This window comes from Oncorhynchus keta, chromosome 13 (assembly GCF_023373465.1).
Source record: "Oncorhynchus keta strain PuntledgeMale-10-30-2019 chromosome 13, Oket_V2, whole genome shotgun sequence".
Classification (NCBI taxonomy): Eukaryota; Metazoa; Chordata; class Actinopteri; order Salmoniformes; family Salmonidae; genus Oncorhynchus; species Oncorhynchus keta.
In genome coordinates, this window is record NC_068433.1 from 41,410,810 (window position 1) to 41,425,145 (window position 14,336).

At 42.8% G+C, this 14,336-nt stretch overlaps 2 protein-coding genes across 3 annotated transcripts in view; both read right to left on the bottom strand.

Annotated features, from left to right (window-relative positions):
- cog5 (component of oligomeric golgi complex 5) overlaps positions 1 to 14,333 on the bottom strand; it is a 92,046-nt gene extending 77,713 nt beyond the window's left edge. The window contains exons 1-6 of the mRNA XM_052460165.1: positions 14,183 to 14,333; positions 13,698 to 13,837; positions 13,432 to 13,489; positions 10,524 to 10,578; positions 10,215 to 10,284; positions 5,558 to 5,678 (exon numbers count right to left, since the gene is read on the bottom strand). Of these exons, the coding sequence (XP_052316125.1) occupies positions 5,558 to 5,678; positions 10,215 to 10,284; positions 10,524 to 10,578; positions 13,432 to 13,489; positions 13,698 to 13,837; positions 14,183 to 14,228 (490 nt within the window). The 5' untranslated portion in view covers positions 14,229 to 14,333. The remainder of the gene's footprint in view (positions 1 to 5,557; positions 5,679 to 10,214; positions 10,285 to 10,523; positions 10,579 to 13,431; positions 13,490 to 13,697; positions 13,838 to 14,182) is intronic.
- Positions 1 to 14,336, bottom strand: part of LOC118392355 (solute carrier organic anion transporter family member 1C1-like) — a 176,703-nt gene that overhangs the window by 60,937 nt on the left and 101,430 nt on the right. The gene's annotated exons all lie outside the window — the stretch shown is intronic.

The window sequence follows — 14,336 nt, forward strand, 5'->3', positions numbered from 1 at the left end:
GGTCGGTTTTGTCACACAACACAATGCCATAGATGTCTTAAGTTTTGAGGGGGCGTGCAATAGGCATGCTGACAGCAGGAATGTCCACCAGAGCCGTTGCCAGATAATTGAATGTTAATTTCTCTACCATAAGTAACCTCAAACTTCGTTTTTAGAATTTGGCAGTACGTCCAACCGGCCTCACAACCGCAGACCACATGTATAACATCGTGTGGACCAGCAGTTTGCTGATGTCAACGTTGTGAACAGAGTGCCCTATGGTGGCGGTGGGGTTATGGTGTGGGCAGGTATAAGCTACGGACAACAAACACAACTGCATTTTACCGATGGCAATTTGAATGCACAGAGATACCTTGACAGAAACCTTGAGGTCCATTCATCTGCCACCATCATTTAATGCTTCAGCATGATAATGCATGGCCAAATGCATGGCCAAATGTCGCAAGGATCTGTACACAATTCCTGGAAGCTGAAAATGTCCCAGTTCTTCCATGGCATGCATACTCACCAGACATGTCACCCCTTCTCATTGATGCACTATTGCTCTGGATGTCATAAGGTGTATGCACCAATTTTTAAGTATAAGAGCGTCTGCTAAATGACAAATGTAAATGTCCAGTTTCTGCCAGTGTCATTTCTGCCAATATCCAGCAACTTCGCACAGCCATTGAAGAGGATTAGGACAACATTCCACAGGCCACAATCAACAGCCTGATCAACTCGAAGCGAAGGAGATGTGTCATACTGCATGAGGCAAATGGTGGTCACACCAGATTCTGACTGGTTGTCTGATCCACACCCCTACTATTTTTTAAAGGTATCTGTGGCTAATAGATGAATATCTGTATTCCCAGTCGTGAAATCCATAGAATTGGCGCTAATTCATTTATTTCAATTTATTGATTTCCTCCCTTATAGGATCTGTAACTCAGTCAAATCTTTGAAATTGTTGCATGTTGCGTTTACATTTTTGTTCAGTATAGTTTGTTTTCTATTATAAGTAACAGATATCGAACGTTGTAGTCAATTTGATCCAAGCCAACAGACGGCTACGCTACGCAGTCCAACATCAGTGCAAATAAAGGGAATAGGGATGTGGCTTTTGATTCCCTCCTCAACAACAGCAGGCTGCTCTCTCTGTGTCCCCTCCATCCCGCCACCGCATCCACTTCAATCACTTTATTAGAGTCGGCAGGTGGCTCTCCCCCCAGTCACCCCCCTTCTGCAGCCATCCATCCCTTGTTTACTCACTCTTGTTCTTTCTCCACCACCCATCCCCCATCTGATCCCCTCTCCCTCTCCTCCTATTCAGTCTCTCCCTCTCCTCCCTCTCTCCTACCTGTTCAGTGTTCTCATCCCTGCCCAATGCTACAGGCTGACAGAAGAAAGCACTCCAAATCACATTAGGCTGGCTGTGCTGTGTGATTGTATTAGGCCAGCAGCAGTATCAAGCCTGTAATTCAGGCCTATTATAATGTCCTGGCAGTTGAAGAAAGGGGGCTGAGAGTGGTTTGAAGACCGAACGGCCGGTGCGGAAAATTACTGGCTGGAGATTGATTTCTGGCTCCGTTGAAAAGCTTAATAAAAGCTCAAAACAGGGAAAACAACCAGGGAGGTGTCTTGAGAGTCAAGAAAGAGGGAGAGGAGGAGGTTGAGAGGAGGAGAGACAGCATGATGCCAACGAGAGAACAGTGACTCAATCAGCTTTCGTGTTCCATTCAGGCGGCAGTTCGAGCCGAGGTGGCCATTCGTTGTGTTTTGCCAGTCTCATTGTACCTACAGTAGATAATCGTCTAGTTCAACAGGTAGGCCTAAAGTTAGCCTACCGCCACCTCTCACTCTTAAAAACATTTGTATAGTTGTAACCAGATTGGACAGGATTGGTCCTGAAACTCTCCACAATAACAATTTCTGGTATTGGCGGAGATGGGAAATTCCCACCAACATGATCATGTGAAACCCCACATGAAGTGAACTCAACACTGAACACACTCAAATCAGCTCTGCGGGACCAGAAGTCACAACTGAGTCAACAATCAAACTACTCTTATTTAGTGTGAGAGAGAAGTGTGTATTGTACTGTGAGAGAGACGTAAAAATAAACACAAATAATCTGGAACGAACAGCTGACTGAAGACAGGACAGCCGTGCATTCGTAACATGACAAAACTTTGTTGCTCCTTGCTGAAAAAAAACTATGTGTTGTAGCAAACAAGGCAACACCCCTGACAATGCAGCAGTATCACCTCCAACCTTGGCAATTTGACTGGTATACTCATGGCTACACTCGCAATGGCTGCCTGTTATTGTGATGCAAACATTTCCACGGTAATGTAGAATGCTAATGAAATTTATGTTAACTGATGTGGTTCATTCAATGGAATGTATATTTTGTGTGTCAAAAAAAAAGAAGAAATCACAGCACATATTGATGGTTGGACTCCTTGCTTTTGCTTCCTGCTTCGCTCCTAAGGGTACACTCACAATGTTGTTGCTGTCATTTAGCAGACACTCTTATCCAGAGTGACTTACAGTTGTGAGCACATAAGTTTTCATAATTTTTTCACTCATATTGGTCCCCCGTCGTAATCAAACTCACAACCCTGGCGTTTCATTCTCTATCAACTGAGTCACATGGGATCCTGTGGGCCGCCAATCCACCTATTATGCCATCATTGATTTGAATGGGGACTCCTGTTCTATTCATTCTATTTCTATGGCAGCACATGCAGTCATGGGTGGGGGAGAGGAGAAAATGGGCATAAATGTACTTTTTATTTATTTTCGCTATTCAAACAGTTTTACAGAGACCGCAGTCTTTTGGCTGACCAATGACAGTCAGCCAAAATTCCATGACCGTCACAGCCCTAGTGTGTGTGTGTGTGTACTAGCTCTTATAAAAGCCACATGATCCACATGCATGGAGAAACAGGAGTAGAACTAATAAATATGTACAAAGTGATTTCTGAAGAGGACATTGATTTTCTCTACCACCGCTCTTTCCCTGCATTGGTTAAATGCAAAATGCAATGAGACTCTTTCTGAGAAATTCACTGGAACCCCTGTCAGGGTACTGCAGTATAATGAAGACTACTGTTAATGTTAAAAGTCCCTCCAACCACAGCATATAAATACATTTGCATCGTACTTTGCTCTGCACTTGGCAGACAGAGTACTAGATTTAGCATTCAGTCACCAGCACAGAGTGCAGAAAACAGGGACCAAATGCATCATTGTTCTCTGTTAGCCTACTTGGCTTGCGTTTGGTACAATCTGTGAGGAATGATAACGGAGGTTACATTCCAAATGGAACCCTATTCCCTATGTAGTGCACAACTTTTGACAAGGGCCAATAGGGAGCTGGTCAAATGTGGTGCGCTATAGGGAATAGGGTGCCATTTGGGAGACGGACAGAGATCATCACACTGCTCAACATTAAAAAACAAGATCTTATTTTGTGGTTCATTGCATACCATTCAATAGCAATCTATACATAGACTATACAATGGCCTGGTGTTCCTACTATACACAATCCCTTATCCATACATTGAATGGTAAATTGCATCCCTGAATGACTTTATAGCTCACTAGCTAAATGTAGAATATTGAGCACAACAACATCAACCCTAATCTCTCGAAAACCCTTCTTCTCCGTATGTAAGGTTTTCAGCCATTACATTTGTCCACATTTGGCTCCATGTAAACTACAATTCTGACCATGTGTTTTAACGTTTAGAAACGTGAATAATCATCGCTTTCGCACCGTTTTCCTGAAACGCATGCTAATACGCCCCTTATCTTTCATGTCAGTGAAAAATAACCTTTCAAATAATAAAAGATACACTTCCTGTTGCAGTTTTGCACAGATCCATACACTAACGAACTACACTTCCTCCCCAGTTAGCTTACACAAATTAAGAGCATGCTAGACAGCTAATTAGCACAGGTGGCGGCCTGTCTTCTGTGAACGAGCGCTGTAACATGGAGATATGGCCATGCGGAAACACTAACCCTAAACCCAATAAAAAGGTGGCCCAGTACATCACTGGGGCCAAGCTCCCTGCCATCCAGGACCTCTATACAAAAGGCAGTGTCAGAGGAAGGCCCTAAAAATTGTCAAAGACTCCAGCCACCCTAGTCATAGACTGTTCTCTCTGCTATCGCAAGGAAAGCGGTACCAGAGCGCCAAGTCTAGGTCCAAGAGGCTTCTAAACAGCTTCTACCCCCAAGCCATAAGACTTCTGAACACCTAATCAAATGACTACCCAGACTATTTGCATTGCCCCCCCCACCTTTTACACCGCTGCTACTCTCTGTTGTTATCATCTATGCAGTCACTTTAATAACTCTACCCACATGTACGTATTACCTCAACTAACCAGTGTACCGGTCCCCCCTTGTATATAGTGTCGCTATTGTTATTTTACTGCTGCTCTTTAATTACTTGTTACTTTAATTTCTTATCCATATTTAATTTATAACATTTTTTAACTGCATTGTTGGTTAGGGGCTCGTAAGTAAGCATTTCACTGTAACATCTACACCTGTTGTATTCGGCGCATGTGACTAATACAATTTGATTAGATTATCGGTAGTTCAAAAGTGCTGTTTCTTTAGATAATCAAGGAAATTTTATTTGAACTCTGTCTGCCAATCATTGGTTTGACTGAAGCCAAATCCAACCTGAGTGACCTTACATGCAGTGACCTTCAAGTGACTACACCAATCAGTGACGAGTACGCCAGCATTTACCAACCTAGCGTGTCAGCAGAGGCTATATATAGTGAGACGTAAGCAGTGTCCGAGTCAAGTCAGACAGTTCTCAAAAAACAAGGACGACCCAGGCACTATTCATATAATTAAAATGCCTTTATTACAAAACAACATGTTCAATAGAACAACATCTTTCCAAAAATATCAAGATCAAAGGCATTTTAATTATATGAAGAGCACTCATTTTTTGATTGCCCAAAAAGCACTTTCCACCTACAGAACAAACATCTACTAACTAGTGTGTCCTTGCAGTGCTTCCTCTCCTCTCTTTTATTCTATAAGTCACTCACCCAGCTCTTTGAGGCTCTGAGTGATCTCAACACCAACTACACCTCCTACAGTAGGCCTAAATGAGGGGAGTTTCACCTTAGTGGCAGTAGAATTATAGTGAATGAGCAGGGTCACTCACCCAGTTTGCTGAGGCTGATCTGGGCAGCCTTGGGGATCTCATCACCATCTACACCAGGGGTAGACAACCCTGTTCCTGGAGTGCCGCATGTACTGGAGGATTTTGTTCCAACTACACCTGATAAACTGATCAGTTCAATGATTGCCTAAATTCAACACACCTGGCCTTCCAGGTCAGCTAAATCAAAAACATGAAGTGCCTACGGCACTCCAGGACCAGCGTTGCCTATCCCTGATCTACACTCTCTTTACAGTAGGCCCAAGTGAGGTGAGTTAACCATGTCAGTACTTCAGTACCAAGTTCGTTGAGGCTTTGAGCAGCCTTGTCAGTAGTACAGTGTAGTGTATCAGAGGTGAACAGGCAGTGGTCACTCACCCAGTTCGTTGAGGCTCTGGGCAGCCTTGGTGATCTCCCTGCTTCCCCCCTGGAGCTGGCCCTGCAGACGCTTGGACAGGTACAGGATCCTAATGATCCTTCGCAGCAGATCACACGCCACCTGGGAAAAATAGGAAAATATATAACCAAACAAAATATAACCCCATCTGAACCAGTCTTTCTGAATCTGAATTTCTGAATCGCATCTCTGCATGTCTGGCAGACATATCAGTGTGGATGACGGATCACCACCTCAAGCTGAACCTCGGCAAGACGGAGCTGCTCTTCCTCCCGGGGAAGGACTGCCCGTTCCATGATCTCGCCATCACGGTTGACAACTCCATTGTGTCCTCCTCCCAGAGTGCTAAGAACCTTGGCGTGATCCTGGACAACACCCTGTCGTTCTCAACTAACATCAAGGCGGTGGCCCGTTCCTGTAGGTTCATGCTCTACAACATCCGCAGAGTACTACCCTGCCTCACACAGGAAGCGGCGCAGGTCCTAATCCAGGCACTTGTCATCTCCCGTCTGGATTACTGCAACTCGCTGTTGGCTGGGCTCCCTGCCTGTGCCATTAAACCCCTACAACTCATCCAGAACGCCGCAGCCCGTCTGGTGTTCAACCTTCCCAAGTTCTCTCACGTCACCCCGCTCCTCCGCTCTCTCCACTGGCTTCCAGTTGAAGCTCGCATCCGCTACAAGACCATGGTGCTTGCCTACGGAGCTGTGAGGGGAACGGCACCTCAGTACCTCCAGGCTCTGATCAGGCCCTACACCCAAACAAGGGCACTGCGTTCATCCACCTCTGGCCTGCTCGCCTCCCTACCACTGAGGAAGTACAGTTCCCGCTCAGCCCAGTCAAAACTGTTCGCTGCTCTGGCTCCCCAATGGTGGAACACACTCCCTCACGACGCCAGGACAGCGGAGTCAATCACCACCTTCCGGAGACACCTGAAACCCCACCTTTTTAAGGAATACCTAGGATAGGATAAAGTAATCCTTCTCACCCCCCCCCCCTTAAAAGATTTAGATGCACTATTGTAAAGTGGCTGTTCCACTGGATGTCATAAGGTGAATGCACCAATTTGTAAGTCGCTCTGGATAAGAGCGTCTGCTAAATGACTTAAATGTAATGTAAATGTAATCTCTATGAGAAGATGTGAGTGAACGTCAAAACTAATATGGAACGACCCTCTTTTTTCGTCATAATTGATTGAAGATCACTTATTGTAAATTATCTCGAATCAATCACTGTCGACATTTCCAAGTATTTATTTTCCTATTGTAGCCTATATTGTAACAATAATGCCGACCATGGGCATATCAATAGTGGTAATAATAACAGTGTGTCTAGCAGCATTGTGGAGCTGTGTCTGGGGCTGAAGGACACAGAGGTCAGCAGTGTGTTTGAGCTTAGTAGTGTGTTGGATGCAGCTGAGAGCTGGGGGTCTGTCCCTTCAGCCTCTGTGTGTCTGTGTCTGTGATGTCTGTGTGTCCGTCCCAGGTGTCTGTGTGTCAGACTGATTGCTTTATCTGTGGGTGGCTGAGAAGCTTCCATTTTGTGAGCGATCACTAGACTAAAAGAAAAACAAAGCACTCTCCTATTCCCCCTGGATTTATAGTGTGATCATTACCGGTCTCCTTCAGACCCACCTCACCCCAGTCCCACAGAGACGGACAGAATATACACACACACACACACACCCTAACACCAAGGACATGACAGTCCCTGGGAGTGAAAAGTGAAAAAAGAGGAGGCACAGATATTGGTCCCACAGCACCACTGTCTGTCTGTCTGTATAAAATAATATAAAACATTGCAACTATTCTATTCAGAAATCACAGCACCCTCTCCTTTCACAAACCAGGCCCGTGTTAAGATCCTCCCAGCCTGGCATGCCTGCCTGCTACTAGTATCTTCTCTGCAGGATGAATGTCTGAGGTGTAGATAACAACAATAACACTCCACACGACAAAGCTGAGACAGACAGAGCATCAGAAGACAGACAGAGCGAACACAGAGACAGAGCCATGTTAGAGGAAAGAGCCAGTTAGAATCACAGTAACCTTTCTGACTGAAGCCATATTCCATCAATATTTAATAAGCCTTCCCCTCGACTCCACAGACAACGGAGCTGCAGTGTGTGGGCAGTGTGCGTAAGTTGACAGAGCCTGTAAACGCAGAGAGTCTCTATTTCGCTCTCCATCAGGCCGCGGTTACCCAGCCTCGGACAGGTTGATCACAAGAACAGGTCTTATTTTAAAATCACCCGATTGCTTTTTACTGATTTCTTCTCAACGGGTGGCCACTGATAGCGAGATGGATTAAAAACCACAACAGTGATGTCACGGGTTAAGATTGCAGATGCTATCTGAGAACAGGATCAAAGTGATGCTGTTTGAAAGGTTGAGATAACGTTGTAAACCATTAACGTGGCCTTTATGTATTAAATAGTGGAGGATTTACCAAGAAAAACAGATGCATTTTACATAACAACTAGGATTCCTGGTTTGAAGATCGCTCAGCCTCCATAAGTTCACAGTTCTATAAATCATCTATATAAATATACCTTTCTCCAAAGTGGTGGTGACTGATTCCATAATGGCAAGCATGTGCAACAAGAGTAAAAGGGGTCATATACAGTGCCTTGCAAAAGTATTCACCCCCTTCGCTATGAAGCCCCTAAATAAGATCTTGTGCAACCAATTACCTTCAGAAGTCAAATAATTACTTAAATAAAATCCAACAATCTATGTGTCACATGATCTCAGATATATATATATATATAATATATATAATATATATATATATATATATATATATATATATATATATATATATATATATATATATATAAACATACACACGTATATATACACACGTACACATACATATATATACACACATATATGTATATATACACATATGTATATACACATTCCCATATAAAACAAAATTACCGAAACTTTGAACATCCCACAGATCACCATTAAATCCATTCTAAAAAAAAATGGGAAGAATATGGCACCACAACAAACCTGCCAAGAGAGGGCAGCCCACAAAAACTCACAAATCAGGCAAGGAGGGCATTAATCAGAGAGGCAACAAAGAGACCAAAGATAACCCTGAAGGAGCTGCAAAGCTCCACAGTGGAGGTTGGAGTATCTGTCCATAGAATCACTAAGCCGTACACTCCACAGAGCTGGGCTTTACGGAAGAGTGACCAGAAAAAAGCCATTGCTTAAAGAAAAAAATAAGCAAACACGTTTGGTGTTCACCAAAAGGCATGTGGGAGACTCCCCAAACATATGGAAGAAGGCACTCTGGTCAGATGAGACTAAAATGTAGCTGTTTTGGCCATCAAGGAAAACGCTACGTCTGGCGCAAACCCAACCACTCTCACATGACCCCGATGGTGGCAGCATCATGCTGTGGGGGTGTTTTTCATCTGCAAGGACTGGGAAACTGGTCAGAATTGAAGGAATGATGGATGGCGCTAAATACAGGGAAATTCTTGAGGGAAACCTGTTTCAGTCTTCCAGAGATTTGAGACTGGGACGGAAGTTCACCTTCCAGCAGGACAATGACCCTAAGCATACTGCTAAAGCAACACTTGAGTGGTTTAGGGGGAAACATGTAAATGTCTTGGAATGGCCTAGTCAAAGCCCAGACCTCAATCTAATTGAGAATCTGTGGTATGACTTAAAGATTGCTGTAAACCAGCGGAACCCATCCAACTCAAAGGAGCTGAGGCAGGTTTGTCTTGAAGAATGGGCAAAAATCCCAGTGGCTAGATGTGCCAAGCTTATACATACCCCAAGAGACTTGCAGCTGTAATTGCTGCAAAAGGTGGCTCTACAAAGTATTGACTTGGGGGTGAATAGTTATGCACGCTTAAGTTTTCCGTTTTTTTGTCTTAGTTCTTGTTTGTTTCACAATAAAAAAAAAAACATGTTGCATCTCCAAAGTGGTAGGCATGTTGTGTAAATCAAATGATACAAACCCCACAAAAATCCATTTTAATTCCAGGTTGCAAGGCAACAAAATAGGAAAAATGCCAAAGGGGGTGAATACTTTCGCAAGCCACTGTAATATTTGTGGTATTTAACGGTCAAATAAATGTCAATGGGTAGATCGATGCATAAAACATATCATTGTTGTATCATTGTTGTAAACCATTGAGTACGGGGCACTCATATCATTACAGCATGATAGACACTGACACCGGCTATAGCTACATTGTATTGACAGGTTAGAAGAGGACATCCCCAGAGCCATATATAGCTATATAGATCTCTATATGGCTCTGGGTTATTGTCATCTTTACAATTTAAAACAGGAGGATCCTGGAAACTGTCCAAGATGCATTAGGCGACCTTGACAATATGTACAGCACCTAACCTGACGTACCTATCTTGAAAATGGGGAGTGAGACAATAAAAACCCAAGCAAATACTGTCTATACATTTCACTACCTCAGAAACATGGAAATCAAGTCCAGTAGAGAAGTAGAGATAATGCCAGAGTGCTGATAACAATAGAGAGGAAATCTTCCCCCTGCTATTGAGCCTCAGTCCACAGCCATACAACAATACAAAACCCATCAACACAACAGATAGTATTATGCCTCTCGAGCACAAGGAGATGGATGGATACCTGCAATCTGGCGAGCTGGGCAGTCCTGGCTACAATCTTATTGTAGGGGTCAACGATCTTTGTCCTTATCCTACGAGAGAAAACAAATAGCAGGTTGAGTGCTGTTATTAGAGGTCTGATTTTTGAGGGTCTCTGAACACAAGGGTCATATTTTGCCTTGATCATTCCCTGTGATGATGTGTTATGGTCTGTTATAGGCTTGGAGTAGGTAGATAATGCACCTAACCACTAGGTAAGATGTTGCTTCATCACCATAATGGTTGAGATTGGGGTTATGTTAATCTGGTCCAAGATCAGTTGTTAACCTACCTGTCCACAGCACCCTGCAGAGCAGCAATCCTGGTCTGCATCATCTGCAGGACCCCTGAGAAACAACACACAAACATCTCACTCAATTTATTGACATAAAAATGATATGATTGGCTTTTATGTAATGATGGAAGAGTATAAAATGCTTTGAACTTTCTAAATGTATGCACTCAGCTGACTGTATCCTTGGTATTAAACACTTGAAACTTCTCTTGAGCATTTGGTCTCAATTCCTTATTGCAAAGAGGTTGCAATAGCATTTTTCTTTTTAACAATAATACAACATTATTCTCCTTTCAAATAGAACACAATCACTTCAAAACTGAGACACTCGCTGACATTTTTTACAATCATGTGACAGCAGCGCCCCTTATGGAATGTCAACAGCACTACAATGACAGCATATATTCCAGCATAGGGGTTCTCAAACCTTTTGGGGGCTGGGGACCCCTTTTGTCATAGCAAATTGATCAGGAACCCCCTCATAATCAGAACACAAAAACAAATTATCTACACTGAGTTTAACTGTGACGTCTGCAGTGCATAGCCAGACTAATCTAGTCTTGTGCCAGGGGAAAAAACATTTAAAAGGGCCGCCATGGGGCAGAGATTTGTTGTTGCAGTTTTCAAGCTAAATACTGCAATTCTACACATTATGCCACAAACTTTAAATTACATTTACGTTTAAAAAATCTATATACACAGTACCAGTCAAAAGTTTGGGTTTTCTTTACTTTAACTATTTTCTACATTGTAGAACAACAGTGAAGACATCAAAACTATGAAATAACACATATGGAATCATGTATTAACCAAATAAGTGTTAAGCAAATCAAAATATATTTTATATTTCATATTCTTCAAATTAGCGACCCATTGCATTGATGACAGCTATGCACACTCTTGGCATTCTCTCAACCAGCTTCATGAGGTAGTCACCTGGAATGGTTTTCAATTAAAAGGTGTGCCTTATTAAAAGTTTGTTTGTGGAATTTCTTTCCTTCTTAATGCGTTTGAGCCAATCAGTTGTTTTGTGACAAGGATAGACGACAATCAGAAGATAGCCCTATTTGGTAAAAGGCCAACTCCATATTATGGCAAGAACAGCTCAAATAAGCAAAGAGAAACGACAGTTCATCATTACTTTAAGACATGGAGGTCAGTCAATACGGAAAATGTCAGGAACTTTGAACGTTTCTTCAAGTGGAGTTGCAAAAACCATCAAGCGCTATGATGAAACTGGCTCTCACAAGGACCGCCACAGGAAAGGAAGACCCAGAGTTACATCTGCTGCAGAGGATACATTCATTAGAGTTACCAGCCTCAGAAATTGCAGCCCAAATAAATGCTTCACAGAGTTCAAGTAACAGACACATCTCAACATCAACTGTTCAGAGGAGACTGTGTGAATCAGGCCTTCATGGTTGAATTTCTGCAAAGAAACCACTACTAAAGGACACCATTAACAAGAAGAGACTTGCTTGGGCCAAGAAGCACGAGCAATGGACATTAGACTGATGGAAATCTGTCCTTTGGTCTGATAAGTCAAAATTTGAGATTTTTGGTTCCAACCGCTGTGGCTTTGTGAAACACAGAGTAGGTGAAAGGATGATCTCCGCATGTGTGGTTCCCACCGTGAAGCATGCTGGAGGTGTTTTGCTGGTGACAATGTCTGTGATTTATTTAGAGTTCAAGGTATTACTTAACAAGCATGGCTACCACAGCATTCCGAAGCGATACACCATCCCATCTGGTTTGCTCTTAGTGGGACTATCATTTGTTTTTCAACAGGGCAATAATCCAACACACCTCCAGGCTGTGTAAGGGCTATTTGAACAAGAAAGAGAGTGATGGAGTGCTGCATCAGATGACCTGGCCTTCACAATCACCCAACCTCAACCTAATTGAGATGGTTTGGGATGAGTTGGACCGCAGAGTGAAGGAAAAGTAGCCAACAAGTGCTCAGCATATGTGGGAACTCCTTCAAAACTGTTGGAAAAGAATTTCAGGTGAAGCTGGTTGAGAGAATGGTTCAGAGAATGCCAAAGCTGCAATCAAGGCAGCATACCACCCTGCATCCCACTGCTTGCTTACTTCTGAAGATAAGCAGGGTTGGTCCTGGGCAGTCCCTGGATGGGAGACCAGATGTTGTTGGAAGTGGTGTTGGAGGGCCAGTAAGAGGCACCCTTTCCTCTGGGCTAAAAGAATATACCAATGCCCCAGGGCAGTGATTGGGGACATAACCTTGTGTAGGGTGCTGTCTTTCGGATGGGATGTTAAACAAGTGTCCTGACTCTCTGTGGTCACTAAAGATTCCCAATCTGGCCCTTGTACAGTTACCTAATCATCCCCAGTTTACAATTGGCTCATTCCTCTCCCCAGGTCGTTGCTGTAAATGAGAATGTGTTCTCAGTCAACTTACCTGGTAAAATAAGGGTTAATAAATAAAAGGCAAAGGGTGGCTTCTTTGATGAATATAAAATATATTTAGATTTGTTTAACACTTTTTTGTTACTACACGATTCCATGTGTTATTTCATTGTTTTGATGTTTTCACTATTATTCTACAATGTAGTACATTTTGTTTATTTTTAATAAAAAAACATGAATGAGTAAGTTTGTCCAAACTTTTGACTGGTACTATATATACTTGGTGGAGTACTGTGGATATCAATATCCCTGTGAGCTTCCCAGGCCCATGTTGTCCAGGGTTACATTTTAGATGAATAATATTATATTTTATCCACAGTACTTGTATTGTATTACACAGGGATCCGTGGCTTTTGGACATGGATCCCTTGGCCAAAAGCCCCTAGGGGCACGCAGACCCCAGTTGAAAACCCCTGTTCCAAAAAGTCAGAAGTGCCATGATGATGACAAAAACAAATATGTGCTAAAGGTGTGTTACCTTCCAAAGACTCAATCCCAGTAGCTTGAGCAAGTAACTCCTCATGCCTGGCTACAACCTGACAGGAGAAATAAATACCACAGTCAGGAAATCATTCAACACATAAAGGAAAAGTGTCTTTCCTACAGAAAATGTATACATACCAGCCATCAGTATAGAACAAACTGACTGGCTGATTAAACTAATAATCTATATAGATATGTCACTATGGGTCTCACATGTGTGAGATACAGTTGTGTGTGACAGATGATAGGTGTCACGTATACCTGGCTGTGGAGCTCCTTGTCCAGCTGACTGATGCCCTGAGCCAGTTTGGCCAGCTGTTCTGCGATGACAGCATGGTGGATGGCCTGGGCTGTGTACGTCTTCACGTCAAAGTCCTCTATGAGAAAATCAGCATAGCATTCTGGAGAAGAGGTGGATAAAAAGGAACAATTTATTAGCCATCCACTTCCTGGATTATTTATTACCCATGGTAAAGCAACAATATGGCCACACACATTAAACTCCAAACGTATTTCCAAAGACACTTTTGTTTTTTATCACAAGTAAAGAATATTGAAAAACATAAACGATTATGACGCCTTGATGTCAGTCAATGATGGACTGCCCCGTCAACTCGGTAGCTCTCATTCCTAAACGACTACGGAGCTGATACACCTAGCTGAATAAAACAAAACATACACATACGTGACGTATAACTGATTGACAGAAAATTGTTCAAAATAAATGTTAAAATACAGAATTTTACCATCACTTAGCAGCAAATTCGTTGAAGCTCCTCCACTACCCTCCATGTTTTCCACGTCATCACACGATGACGTATAATTTCAGCGACGGGAAATGAACCAAACCAAACATTTTATTCTTCAAAAGAAAATATCAAACGATCTGTATTTGGTACC